The 15,264-nt window shown below is 33.8% G+C and overlaps 1 protein-coding gene across 1 annotated transcript; it reads right to left on the bottom strand.

The window, feature by feature from the left end:
- Positions 1-212: 212 nt before the first annotated feature.
- On the bottom strand, positions 213-10,752 carry LOC133334347 (apyrase-like). Its single transcript, XM_061542637.1, has 8 exons — positions 10,619-10,752; positions 2,127-2,352; positions 1,865-2,062; positions 1,401-1,806; positions 961-1,118; positions 803-899; positions 375-732; positions 213-306 (listed from the first exon to the last, which is right to left on the bottom strand). Exons 1-8 carry the CDS (start codon positions 10,750-10,752, stop codon positions 213-215), a joined length of 1,671 nt encoding a protein of 556 aa, XP_061398621.1.
- Between the last annotated feature and the right edge of the window lie 4,512 nt (positions 10,753-15,264).

The raw sequence follows: 15,264 nt of genomic DNA, 5'->3' as shown, positions 1-15,264 counted from the left end.
GCGCAAGACGTTCCTGGATATATTTTTAAGCTCGGCTTATGGAACAAGCCAGCTATGTAAGTAAGTAGAAAACTACAGTATATAGGGTTTACGTATTAGTAGGCCCTTAAATCTTACCCCTATTAAAATAAATATCTTAAAAAATCGGCATCTAATACTGTTGAATTATTTTATTAAAATAAAAATTTGGCTAAATTTCATTACATTCGGATTTACACAACCTTAATGCGACCTTCAATGCCGCTGTAAATGGGTGTGACATTTTCTGTGTAACCCAACAAGGCATCCAAATCGGTGATGTAGGGTCTGTAAAGTAATTAAAAAAACATATCAGTTAAAAAATAATTCCCTCAAAACAACCACCAACAACTCACTGGACATTGGTACCATAGTCACGGAACATATGGAAACCATCACCACCATCCTGTAAGAAATTGGGCGCCACAATACGATATGTGGCCGTGGCATTAAATGGTTCATACTTCGGCACCGAACAAGAGGAACAACGAACTTTTAAATTGACAACACGTTGATTTACAGGTTTCTTGAAGTCATAGGTAATCTTCAGACCCGAAGCTTGTAGGAAAATGTGGGAACTGGTAACACCATTGTCGTAATCAATGTTACTAACAGCAAATTCCAGGGCTTCCAAAAGTTTATCCCCAGGCAAATCGAAGGCTGTTAAGATGTTTTCAAATGGTGACATTGTAACAATGTGGGAGTAGGTGAGGTCTAAAGGGAGAGAGAAGGGAGGGGTACGAATAAATATTGTGAAATTTATAATTATATTCCAAAAACCTACTTCCTTTGTAGAGAGGAACTCTCAAGGCTCCAGTATTGACCAAACCAATGGGTACGGTTGTCCACTCTGGTTTTTCATAGGGTGCCAAATTCAAAAACTACAAGAAAAAAAAACATTGTTAAGTCGGGGTATAAATTTGTAGATGTTATTTCCATTACCGCATGAACCATGGCATCTGTGAAATAGTTACCCAGGTTACATTCCTGATAACTGCAAGGAGCTTTCAGAAGGTCCACCACGGTTTCTCCAACGACAACCTTTCCTTGGGCATCAACAATTTCCCGCCAGGGTTTCATGGCTTCAACAACCTCGGGATCTGCAAAAAGAAGTATCAATTATGATTAAGGAGGGTCTAAAAATTAAAGTACGATTATGGGTCATAAAATCGTAGTGACGCTTATTCGAAGTCTGCTCAAAGTCGGAGTGTCTGTTAGGTTTTCTCCGAGGATAATAAACCTCCTGGCAGACGATTCCAACTTATTTTTTATTATTTTGAATGCGCTTCCCATGACGGAGGTTATGAAAAGTTTTGGCCCTGCCTAGGGGCTTAACGACCTCTTTTCTCTTTTTTTTTTTAGTTTAAGTTTCTTTCCCTTACCTTCAGGTACATCAGGTCCCATATAAAGTGGCGCCCCTTCAAAGTCCACAATATCACCATTGTTGTCAAAGAACACTGTCAAATTACCAACATATTTGGCGTAGGCTCCGGCCTGGACAATTAAAACACGATGACCGGAAGCATGGGTAACTTGTGTGGGATAATCACCACGTGGCTTGTCAGGACCCGGAGGTGTGTCACCAGTATACAAAAACGTGTGAGAATGAGAACCGACAATCACATCAACCTCCGAACCGGCATTTTCGGCAATCAATTTATCCACATCATAACCGCAGTGAGAGATGACAATAATAATGTTCGCCCCCTCGGCCTTTAGTTTTTGGGCCTCCTCAACTATGGTGTCACTTTCATTGCGGAATATCAAATTACCGGTGTTGGCAAGATCCTGTAAATATATTTCAAGATTCTTATAACCATAATTTATTTCATATTCCAAAACCTACATAGGTTGTTTCCAAAATCACACCAATAACACCAATTTTCCGACCATTTCTCACAATAATCGTAGAGTTTTGATAGGTTCCCTGCAATGAAGGTTCATTGGTGGCATCCATATTGGCCACCAACATGGGACTTTCTAAGGATTGAATAAATGGCACCACACCCTCAACACCATGATCGAATTCATGATTACCCAAAGTCTGAAGAACAAAAAGAAATCCATATTAAAACACCTTTAAATACATAGCCTGAAAATCTCCTTACCATAGCATCAGCTGGCAACATATTCAAAAATTGACTGGTAACATTCCAGCGACCAATATTATACCACAAAGTACCCTGGAAACTATCACCGGCATTAAAGTACACAGCATTATTTTCCTTTTGCTCCTCAAGTAGCTTTTTCACCGTAAACACTGTGCGAGCATAGCCACCAATACAAATCTCATCGGCATCACAATTACCGCCAGTCGTATCGGTAGGTTCAAATCTGTGAAATAAATAACAAAGTTTTGGAGCTGTATGATAAGTAATTCAAGGGGATAGGCTTCAAACTTTCGATGTATTGTGAAAAAGCTTTATGGTAAGATACGATAAGATACGTCTATTAGTAATTTATTTTTGTTATGATACACAACTTTAGGTGTTTCGCATTTCTTTCTTATTTAACTGAAATCCTTCTATTAGCTATAAATCTGGTTATTTTATCAATTCAAAAAACATTATCTTGATGTTAGTGTTAAATGTTAAATTGACATACGATACGAATAATGTGATTATAATTTAATCACATACTTAGGTATTCTCAAAACCTTGGGATTTGTATAAATCTTGAGTTATTTCTTTTAATCATAGAAAGGAAAAGATTTTCTATTATAGAGACTCATCCAAACTTTGGAGTCTAGATGATTCCTATTATGACAAATTTTCTACTCCGTTTTTTTATTAAAAACCCTGTGAGCGGATTGTATAATCGGACAGTGCCCGACCAGTCCTACATTCCGTGTGCAATATTTGCACTCGCTTTGTATTTTTTTTTTCTTGATTTAAAAGTTGTTATTCTGCACAAAAACGTTTTGTTTCATTTAACCCGTTAATATTGACCGATCTTAACCACGGACGGACACACATGTTTTGATCGACTCAATTAGTAGATGTATGATTGGTATAATAAAAGGTGGGTCTAGGACTAATATTTTGCGGCTTTGTAGTTCCATATATGCTCTAAACTTCTTAATACTACGTTTTTCTGTTCCGCCAACTTATAGTTGTGGAGTTTGATTGAGTTTCTTCGGCATAAGGACAATTAGAAATCCATCCAACTAAACTTCATAATACTACGTTTTTCTGTTCAGTCACCGAATAATTGTCGTGGGTTTAATTGTGTTTCTTTGACATAAAGGCAATTGGAAATTCTTCACCGAACGTATTTTTCTAACCGAATCCATCTCCGATTACTGTGAACTCATGTCCTTCCATATACTGTATAAACTTCTTATTATTTATCATTTCTGTTCGGTCACTGAATTGTTACTTAGGGTCGATTGAGTTTCTTTGACATAAAGGTAATTGGAAATTCTTCGCCGTACACATCTTTCTGACCGAATTCACCTCCAATGCTAGGTCAGTGATTACTGTGAACTCATGTCCTTCCACACATGCCCTATAATTCTTAAAACTAAGCATTCCTGTTCGGTCACCAAATGGTTACTTTGAGTTTGATTGGGTTTCTTTGACATAAAGGAAATTGGAAATTCTTTGACGTGCGTATCTTTCCCAACGAATGCACCTTCTGTACTGTGAACTCATGTATTTCCATATATGCTCTAAAGTTCTTAATACTACATTTTCCTATTCGGCCACCTTATAGTTACGTTGAATTTGTTGGAGTTTCTTTGGCATAAAGGCAATTAGAAATTGATCGCGTGTTTCTATTCGGTCACTTAATATTTGCCTTGGGTTTGTATTAAGTTTCTTCGACAAAAAAGCAATGGGAACTTCTTCACCGAACATATTTTTTTGACCGTATCCACCTCCTATACTAGGTCACTGTGAACTCATGTCCATCCACATATGCCCTAAACTTCTTAAAACTAAAAATAGTCACTTTAAATTTGATTGAGTTTCTTTCACATAAAGGTTATTGAAAATTCTTCACCGTGTATATCATTCTGAACGAATGTGCCTTCTATACTAGTTCAGTGATCACTGTGAACTTATATCCTTCCACATAGGGTCTAAACTACTTAATACTATTCGGTCACCGAATAGTAACTTTACATTTGATTGAGTTTCTTCGACATAAAGAAAATTTGAAGTTCTTCATCGTGCGTATCTTCCTGAATGAATGTAACTCCTATACCAGATCAGTGTCTTATGTCTTTCCACATATGGTCTAAAGATCTTAATATTAAGAATTCCTGTTCTTCCACCGTTCGTTTGTAAAGACAGTTGACCTTACGTATCTTTCGGAACCATGTCCATGAACTCATGTCCTCCTATGTATGGTCTAAAGTCACCGAATAGTTATAGTTTGGGATTTTCGCAGAGTTTTTCTTTCAGACCGAATGCACATCCTTTACTAGGTCAGAGATTACTGTGTACTACTGTCCTAAATATGGTCTAAATCTTTTAATACTAGACATGCCTTGTCGGCCACCGAATAGTTACGTTGGGTTTAATTGAGTTTCTTTGACATAAAGGCAATTGGAAATTCTTGCCGAGCGTATCTTTCTGAATGAATACACAACATATACTATTTCAGTGATCACTGTGAACTCATTTTCTTCTACACAGGGTCTAAACTTTTTAACACTAAGCACTTCTATACGAATTTTTACAGTTGAGTTTCTTTGACATAAAGGCAAAGGAAGTTTTTCGCCAAGTGTGTAGAATGCAGCTCCTTTTTTTTTGACAAGAAAATAATAGGAAATTCTACGCCGAGCGTACCTTTCCGTCAAATATACTAGTTCAGAGATCACTGTGAACTCATTTTCTTCCACATATGGTCTAAACTTAATACATTCACATTCAGAAACAATATAGTTTCAGTTTGGTTTTGACAGTTTTTGGGAAGTCTGCAATTTCTGACATATTCTCTGGGTCGGTAACAACCTCACCACTAGCAACAATATGTTCTAGTTACTTCTACCTCAATGTTCCTCTATGCTCTGGATCGTGATGTACATATATATCTTAAGAAGCCATTGGAAATGCTGGAATTTTAGGAAGCTCAGCTCAAATGCGGAAATAGTTTGTTAGGAAGCTATCGGACTAGTAATTCCGCTTTTAAATGTTATTTGAAGCAAATGTAGTCTTCGAGTTCATCCATCAGTTACACATTATAATATAGGAAAACTCCTTTATGTTTAGAGAATGATATTTATAGCGAAAACTATTTGGATAAAACATCGATTCAGTGTAAATATCGGCTATATAACTTCTGGTACCTCCTCCACAAACTGTCAAAATTTCGAAAAATAATAAACCATTTAAAATGTGAAATGAGTATCTCAGCCCGTGATCTATTAATAAGGCCACCCAGCAAGCCAATAACAGATGTTTTTCTTCTCAAGTCTAATGTCAAAACTTTGGACTTTGTTTACGTTTTCTTAATGGAAATAAATTCACAAAAATGAATTTGACAGCAAACTTGACAGCAAAATCACAGTTTGTTCTTAAAAAAAAAAACTATTTATAAGTGGGGAAAGTATGACATTTTCCACCAAAGGGTAAGGCCGGAAAAAACTATAGTTTCGGATCTCGCCACTGTCCTTATCAGTACCCTTAGGATTGTTATCTCCAAAAGTTATTTTTAGCGTCTTTTTGGAACATTCACATTATTCAACATATCTAGTGCCATTTTATAAAATCCGGGGACAAATCTCACAGCAATAATTGTCGAGAAAAATTGTCGAACAGCTGATGTTTGTTTACGTACACGTATAGGTTTACAAAATTTTATAATGGTGAAATCAGTAGCAGTTTTTCGTACAAAAACGATGTGGAATGGCAAATATATAAATATTTCGTACCGGATTTTTTATAAACCTGATTGGGAATATATTTAATTGGTTCTTAAACGGCATATACATTAGAATTTTTTACCGGGCTAACCAACTTTATGAGGATTTATTTGACATATATGCAAAGGAATTGACAATTGAAACGCACTAGGTTAACGAAACCCGGTTAAATGTAAACGTACTATAATATTTTAATTTTTTTCTTATAGTACGTTTACATTTAACGGATTTCGTTAACCCAATTGTCATTTCCTTTGCATATATTTCAAATAAATCCTCATAAAGTAGGTTAACCCGGTAAAAAGTTCTAACGTGTATGCCGTTGTATATTCAGATATTGAACGATTTGGTTTTGATTTCTTTCAAAAATATTGTTAAGTGGTATTCACTTTTTTGCGGCTTTGTGCCCTAAAACATGAGCGAATATTTAACGTAATATGTTTTGTAAAATTTTCTAGAAAACCAAGATTTGTATCAGAACATAAAATGGACATAAACCACTTTCAAAATAAATGACTCATATATGAAATTATTAAATCATTATTGAAACCAAGATCAAATGTGTTCCTCCAGTTGTATTTTATATTTTTCTAGTAATTAAACGAGCCTAATATCACCAAATACTATAATATTATCAAGAATTTTGTCATTCAACTGTCAAAATTTTGTAAAATAAATATGTCATTCATATATTTTTTAATCTCTAAACCCAAAACTAATGACTTGCATATCACAGTAATACTTCTGCTGCCTTAACTTATTTAACACGTTTTAAACGTGCCTACCACACATACATATTTCGTTGGCTAATTCTTCACCGATGTTGAGATTAGGTTTGGCGTCAAATTTTTTTATCATAAATCAATAATTATTATTGAAAAAAAAATAGCGATGAAATTATAACAATACATATCATAAACAATTGAAATATTTTCTTATATACTTGAGAACCTCTTCAATTTTTGTATGTGAAATTGAAAGCGATAAGAGGGGAAAAAAGACAGCTGTGACAGTATTGGTTATTTGACAAGTGATATATAGTTGATTACTAAGAAAAATAAACACCAGTAATGGTGTTTTAATACAATGTCTATATGAAATATTTCAACGAAATCCTAAAATAAGTAGGTCCCACATCGATTTGCAATTTTTTACAATCACTGTCAGCTGATTTTTGTTTACAAACGCGTAACTAATATATAGTATATGTATCTTCATTTTTTTACTATTAGAACTATGCGTGGAACCAATTGCTTATTTCCGTATTTAATGTCAAACTGTATCCTAGAAGCATATCAATAATTTCTGGAAAATACGGCCGATGGAAATGTCAAAGCCCTATGTACATCTAAACGGTATATTAAATGTGTCATTTAGATGACCAAATCCTGTGATGTGTGAAATAAATTACGAATTTTCGTAAAAAACACTATTTAGGCGCCAGTGTGTAGGGCGTTTAAGTTGTTAAAAATATATTTATAGTTATCTCATTGCAGAACTTAGATCATCAAGCTCGACTCGAAAGAGTATAAATAATCACTTAAAATTACTTTGAAATGATCACTGCCCTTACAAGGCAAAATTCAAATAACAAAAATTAATTTCAGCTGAGCACGGCTAGGGCTCGAAGCTATGTCCTCGGAGCAACACAAATGTTGCCAGACCACTTAACGTTCTGAGCCATCAACACACTTCCAAAACGGTTGCGCAAAAACATGTGTATACCATGGAAGAATTTGTAGGTGTGTGGATTTGAAAAGGACTGTTCCTAGAATGAAGACGAATGTCGAACTTTGACAAATTTTAATTTAATTCGCATATGTAAGTTTCGCATCAGGGCGGAATAAATACAAGTTATCAACGTACGACCTTTGTAGAGCCACATAGCCCAATATGCCTGATGAGCCGCTTAACCAACGGTGAAACGCGTCGCATAATGGTGGGTACGTAGGTTCTTCTCCTGGCTTTCCTTTTCATTGCAGAACTTATATCATCAAGCTCGACTCGAGTATAAATAATCACTTAAAAGTTATCTCACGAATCTGAATCTGCTATCCAGTTTTAAACCTAATATTATTACTTTTTAATAATCTTAGTTAGTTTTATGTCTACTATAAATATTTCAATTATATGGAACTCAAGAATTTAATTTTATTCAACCACTATTGGGGGACTTTTTCACCATTAGAAAAATCACACTCTCATTCATATGTAATTATTGAATATAAAGGGCTATGTTCGTACACATCGTAAAATAGCAAACAAAATAAGCAATATTAAATTTAGGGGATTCACATGCACGTGATATTTTTATAACATTGATAATACTAAGTGTATTGGAGCGGAAAATATCTACAGAGCAAACAGTTGTTACTTGTTTTTAGTAAAAACAAGGGTTTCGTGTACAACAAAAGCCAACAAGAATGACCAAAAAGTAGAGGATGAAAGCCGGAATGTTCATATCAAAAATTCTTATTACTACAAATGTAGATACTACAGAAATAAAATATCAAAAATGTTGTGTGAGTGATCCAGAAAAAATCCCTCTCAAAAAGGATATGCCAAATTTTGAAAGTACAATAATAATGTTTGACTGTTCACACAATTCTCACAAACTCCTAACCTGGACCAAAGATCAAGAATCCTAATTTTTGTAGAGAAAATTTAATTCTCTGGCTTTATTAAAGTACTAAATATAACTTTAACAGCAATTAGAAAATATTTTATATTTTCTAATATTTACTTTTGTTTTGTACAAAGAGTTTTCCATTTACGTCGAATTCACAGTTAATTTTCGCCAAGGATTCTTTGGACACTTTTTTCGAAATTTTGGAAATCAAAATTTCATAAAAATTTTAACTCATTTTCGATTTTAGTCCGTTCCGTTGGGCTACTTTCTCATTTTTTGGCATAAATCAAAATTTTTGAAAAGATTCCAGCTTAATCATGAAGTTGGACAAAACATTGTGCGATAAATTCGCCAATTGCGTCAATGACCTTCAAGATTATATTTCTATATTATCAATTACAAACCCGGATGACACCGTACATACGCTTGAAACTACTCGAATAAAACTGAACTCCACATGGGAACAGCCGAGACCATGTTCCGGAGAACGATGAGAAACCCATTGACAAAAACAATTTAAGGAAACACTATATGGAGGCAATGGACTAATACAAAAATTTATTTGCAAATCCAAACAACTCTGGATAACAAACATTGGAGAAAACAATAAGGAAATCAAAGAGGTCACAGCAGGGAAAGGAAATGGATTTTGCGCCAATATCTCGTCTTACATTTACATCAAGAACCTAAAATTAGGCAAAGTAGAAAAATAATTCCATCTGACACAGAAAACCATTGGAGAAGCAAGAGAAATTATTTGTAACGTTCTACTAACCAATGATGGATATGACTTAGCATGGAAACATCTCATTGATCGCTATGAGAATAAAAGTATGAAAGTCAATGAACTTTTTAACTTGTCACTTATTTTAATGGATTTAAGTCAGACTATTCAGAAACTACAACGCACGGCGAATAATTGTATCCAAATTTTGGATAATCTTGATTTTGGGATAATTTTAGAATAAGTTCAGTAAAAATAGTATTTGAAGTGAAACCCTAACATATTCTAATATTTTTTGCAAAAAAGTAAAGAACTGACTACTTGAAAATGTTCTTTAGAACCTTGAAATAGTTCAAATGTGCTTTATTGCATCATGGTCAGATCGAAGGAAGACCAGTTGTTTCTCAATTTTGATGTCATAATCCATTATTGTGAATTGTTTCAAATTTTGAAATTGACAAGAGAAATTGAGCGGTTTTTTCTCAAGTCTAGTGATAAAAATTTGAACTTTGTTTCCGTTTTTATAATAGAAGTCAATTCACAATAATGGATTTTGATAGCAAACTTGAGAGACAGCTGGTCTCCCCGGATGACCTTATTTATAGGTCTTGTATACAACTTTTGAGGTGCACATACGCATGAATTTAGGTACGGGTCATGATACAACAATAAGGTGACGTATCACAAGAAAAACCTTTGTTTTTGTCTTGGCCATCTGTCAAATTTTTCCTTGTAATATTTCACATGGTTGGCAACATTGCACATCGAATTCAAGTAGAAATTACGAAATGGACTACCTATTTATTGTGCCATAGTACTGACCTTAAATGACATATGAAGGCATATTAATATGGCCAAGGCCCGATTGTTTTTCAAGGTCTTTTTTATAAGGTCTTTTTTATAAGGACATTGTTGAATGTCATTTACGTTCTCATAAAGTGAAGTCAATTCACAATAACAGATTTTGGTCAGCTGATCTTCATGGGTGACCATATTAATAGAATTTAATTTTAATAACAAGCAAATTATACGTCAACAAAAAATAATTTTATTTGATATTTGTCTTTAAAATATCCAACAAAAGGGCCGTTTAGATTTTGAAATCGAATGGATTTAGTAGTCTAAACGCGCTCTAATAGTGAGCAGCATTTATTGTACTCAAAATTGGATTAAAGCCTTTATGTAAAAATTCTAAATAATTGTTCTATACCGGAACCTGCAAACAATTTCAATTATTGAAATTGCTTTCGATTTTCTATTTATAAATTTTAAAATTATTAAAATTTTTTGAGCACAGGAACCGACTAAAAGCCTAGCGCAATTAGTTAGACTTTCACGAGGTATTTCAATATTCGCATATTCAAAATGTCAAACATACCTTGCATGAAAATCATTGATGTGAATTATAGATAAAGGAAATAATTCATTTCGATTCACCTGGGCTTTACTCAGGCCCACGACAGCCAACAAGAAGAGTGAGGAAAACACAGAACAGCTATTACGATAAATCATTTTTACAAAACCGTTATTCTTCTATTCTTCCTCTTAACAATAATTAATACGACTAATAGCTGGCGTTACATATAAACGATTTTATTAATTAGAATACGGCAAGGCATTAATTTGTATAATTATTAATCAACTTTTAGTTTCACTCCACTCCACACACAATGACACTTGTTAGCCAAACTCTATGGCTAATAAAATGACACAACGCTACGTTCTTTTTTTCAAACGTTCCGTGCTGTTAGTTGTCCGTCAGAGTTGTTTAGCCAAACCGTCGAGCTGAAAACTGAAACTCATTAACAAACTTACGTCGGATGTTTTGCTTCGGTTTCCTTCGTCTTACCCCTCAATAAAGTTTAACGTTAATTCACGCTACAAATTACCGGAGCATTTTGTATTACGAAGTGCTTAACAAAGTTTTGCTCCGATTCGGTGTTGTTGTTATTATTATTGTTGATTTTGACTTGAATTTATAGAATATTTTATTGGTATCATGATATCAACGCTTTGCTTTTGATAAGAAATCTCAATTAGAATGAAATGTTCTGGGGTATATACTCAGTCGTATATATTCGCAATAGAACTGTAAATTTATTGACAACTAATCCGCAACGAGGGAGATTTTCTTCGGCTAAGCGGGAAAAGGGCCTTGAAACAATGTGATTCTCTTTATTACAAAGAACATCATCAAAGAACATCATCAAAAAATAAAATTAAATCAAGAATGGGGCGAAAGGATATTTGTATGTGTTCCTTCAAGGAAGCTTCGAAACAAATACACATCTTCTTGGTCGCTTTAAGTTATATCGGGCGCCACTTTTTATACCATTCATTCTGAGGTGGGAATTCAGAAAAACAGCGGTATGGGTTCCTTTAGGGAACTTTTTTTTTGAAAATCGCCTATTTTTGACCACAAACTATGTTAAAAACTAAGGAAGATCTTCACCGATTTATACGATAGCTATACACTCACAGAGAAACGTCCCAAAATTTGAAGTCGATTGGGTTATTAGTTTTTGAGTTATTGTGCCCGCCATTCGCAAAAACGTGGTTTGGAGAAAAACGCGTTTAAAGTTTGAGAAGCCCTCTTGCTGTCACTTGATGCTAACACAATAAATCGGCTATATCTTCAAAAAGTCAAGAATGCGTAATTTTCGAATTGATTAATGGGAATAGCTATCTTGTCAAAAACCTAATGGTTTTGGGTGGGTTTCCGACGTTTCTGACGTATGTATTATACGTCGGAAATGTATGCCATTTATGTCTCTGTTTCTGTCGGACCATCTCTGCTTGTTAGCTTACATTTCAATTGGGCGCCACTTTTTGGCTCATAATGAGTTGGGAATTCAAAAAAAAACATCGAATCAAATACACATCATCTTGCACGCATTAAGAAGTTCGAGAAGAAATTGAGCGAAGTACTGACAAGAAAAAATCTTTAAGTTCAATCGGACGGAGGGCATAAAAAGCCATTCATTATAACGAAAGGATTCAAAAACAGCTTCGATTCAAATACTGTTTTTTAAGTTTTAAGATGGAGATGAAGTATTGACAGGAAATCTCTGAACCCAGATTTCTTCTAATTTATCATCCCGCTACAGAAAAATCCTTTAATTTTTATAGGGCGCCACTTTTTATACATGAAGTTGGGAGAAGTACAGACAGGAAAACTATGAACGTAGGTTAATTCTAATGTATCTTGAGAAAACATCTCTAAGTTCAATCGGGCGCCACTTTTTACAACCTCCATCATGAGGTTGGAATTCCGAAAGGGAAACTCTCTCCATTATACGCTTTGCGATTCAAAATTCATGGAACAAACCAAAATATCTGGTGCTTGGAATTTCAGTCTGGTACTGAGGGATTTCAATGCACACCATAAATTGTGACTTTTCGTCCTACGTAAGGACCAGTCCTGGCAATGCAAATTGATAGGTCAAAGTTTTGCATGATGAATGAGGATGTCGGCACCAGAGAGTTTCACAGTTCGCCAAAAATAGCCATCATTATTTCGTAGCTGGCTGGCTTGAGACAGAACATTTGTTCCATAAGCCGAGCTTAGGAAAGATTTACAGGCGCGTTGATCTTGTGTGCAGCTCTTCCCACTTGAAATACCATATTTCGATATGTTGCCTTCCATTTAATCTTTCCATCTTCCATTTAATCTTTCCCCTTCCCCCATGCTTCAGATCCATACAACCACCTTCCCATAATTGTCTCCATCAGCAGACCACCTGATTTCATCACCTCTGAACGCCTTAAAGCAAACTTCTGAGAACTTCCCATTCCTTCTGATGTAGTAGTTCATTGGTTTATTAATTCGGACAATGAACGGAAAAATTCTAGTAGATCAAGGGTCACTAGGCGATAGTCCAAACGTTTTTGTTTTGATACATCACCTTATTATTATTGCATCATGAACCAGATCGTTCCGAAAAGAATCAACTCTCAACAATGTTCTCAAGTCCTTTGCCGAAAGGAAGACCTTTTAATAAGGTCATCCAGGAAGACCAGTTGGATATTAGGCGTTTCTCAAGATTTCTGTCAAAATCCATTATTGTGAATTGACTTCCATTATCGAAAGGTAAACTTGAGAAAAACAGTTGATATATAGGGATACTTTTTTGGCTTGTAACATTTGTTTTTCTCCCGACCATCTGTAAAATTTTATATAGTAATATTTCTCATAGTTGGCAACAAACAAATCGAATTCAATTAGAAACTACGCACTTTGACAGTTAATTGTCAGATGTTTTTTTCTAAAGTCTAATGTCAAAAGATAGAACTTTGTTTACGTTTTCATAATGGAAGTCAATTCACAATGGATTTTGATGTCTCGATTAACTGTCAAAGTGGGTAATTTCTATTTGAATTCGATGTGTAGTGTTGCCAAACATATGAAATATTATAAGGAAAAATTTGACAAATAATCCAGGCAAAAATAAAGATTTTTGTCTTGATACATCACCTTATTATTGCATCATGCCCTCACATGATCCCTCATCTGCATGAACTAGAGGGGGGGAGGTCCAACGATATAACAGGAAGCCCCTAGATCAAGAACCTTATCGAGCAGGTTACACTGATGCAGTTATCAAATGGTTAAATGAATACAGATCGATGCCAGCCTCATAGTTCTCTCCCCCAACCATCTCAGCTGCTTAGACAAACCAGATTAATTTTGTCTCACCTACGTTCAGTGTGGTGTAATCGCCACCATTTATATAGAGCACGGATTGTTGACAATGTGAAGAATGTCAGCCCAGCATTTATTCAATTATCAGGCTTACTCAGCTTGTCCAGTAGTAATCTGTGGTTCCTGGGACCAAATCGAAAATTCTGCGTGTCAAGTTGGTTTTAAACCGGACATAGATGTAGTTCCCATAATTTGATTCCCAAAAATACCTCTTGCATATTCTCAAAAAGAAAGTATCAAATCCGGACGCATTGCTTTAATATTTCATCAATTCACACTTTGGAACCTAACCTATGATATATCCCATTAAATAACAATTAAATTTAAAAATCATCCTTTAATTTATACTTGTAAATATATTTATAATTTTTTTAGTTAAGTTTAATTATATTTTACATCATAACACATATATAGTGTGATTCTTCTTAGATATTTTGCACATTACAATTGGATTTATGTTTATATTCTTCTTCTTTTACGTTTTTATTATAAATTTTACAACAAATTTATTTGTTTTGATACCAATTCAATATTTAGTTCACTTAAAATGTTCATATAATAATATTTATAGGTTATGTGGATGTTCAAAAAGCTGTAAAGGGTTGTTAGGAAGGTTAGGAAATTCAAGTGGTTAAATGTGGAAAAATTTTAAGGACCTCCGATTTATACAAACAATGGCATGAAATATATAAGAATAATGGGAAAGGAAATTGAAAACGAAAACCTATTCAAAACTTTTTAATTTATGAAGAAAAAAAAACAATGGAAAACAATTTCGATAAATAGAATAGTTTTTTTTTCAAATGTATAAAGGGGAAAATTCAAAGGAAAACTATTTCATTAATAGAAATAGTTGTTTATTCCTATGTCAGTTGTAATATTTTTATAAAAAATGTATTGAGAGAATTACCTTATATTACAATAGGTTTCATTAATTTCGTTCAGTATTATTAGTCCAATTCTCCTTCTTCTTTATACATTTTAGACCTTTGTTGTTTTAATATAAAATTTTCAATCCAATTATTTTCATAAGTAATTTAATTTTTAATTCTGTAATTCGGTAAAAAATATTTATTTATTTAAAAAAAGTTTTTGTAAAAAACTAAAAAACAAATAAAAATACTTTAATTTGATTTTACTAAATTAAAAGCTAAATGTTGATTATAATCAAGACTAATATATCATAGTGCATATAAATACATACAAACATACATTATAAATCTATGAATATAATAAAAAAATAAGTATTATTACTAAATTGCAATTAGTGGGCTTTATTCTAATTATTTTCAAGTAAAAAGTTAAATAAAAAAATCTTTATA

The sequence above is a fragment of the Musca vetustissima genome, unplaced genomic scaffold (genome assembly GCF_032173495.1).
Source record: "Musca vetustissima isolate MV318-11 ecotype Yass unplaced genomic scaffold, APGP_CSIRO_Mvet_v1 utg255718, whole genome shotgun sequence".
NCBI lineage: Eukaryota > Metazoa > Arthropoda > Insecta > Diptera > Muscidae > Musca > Musca vetustissima.
The sequence above is the reverse complement of the archived record's forward strand: the minus strand, read 5'-3'. Positions and strand labels throughout refer to the sequence as shown.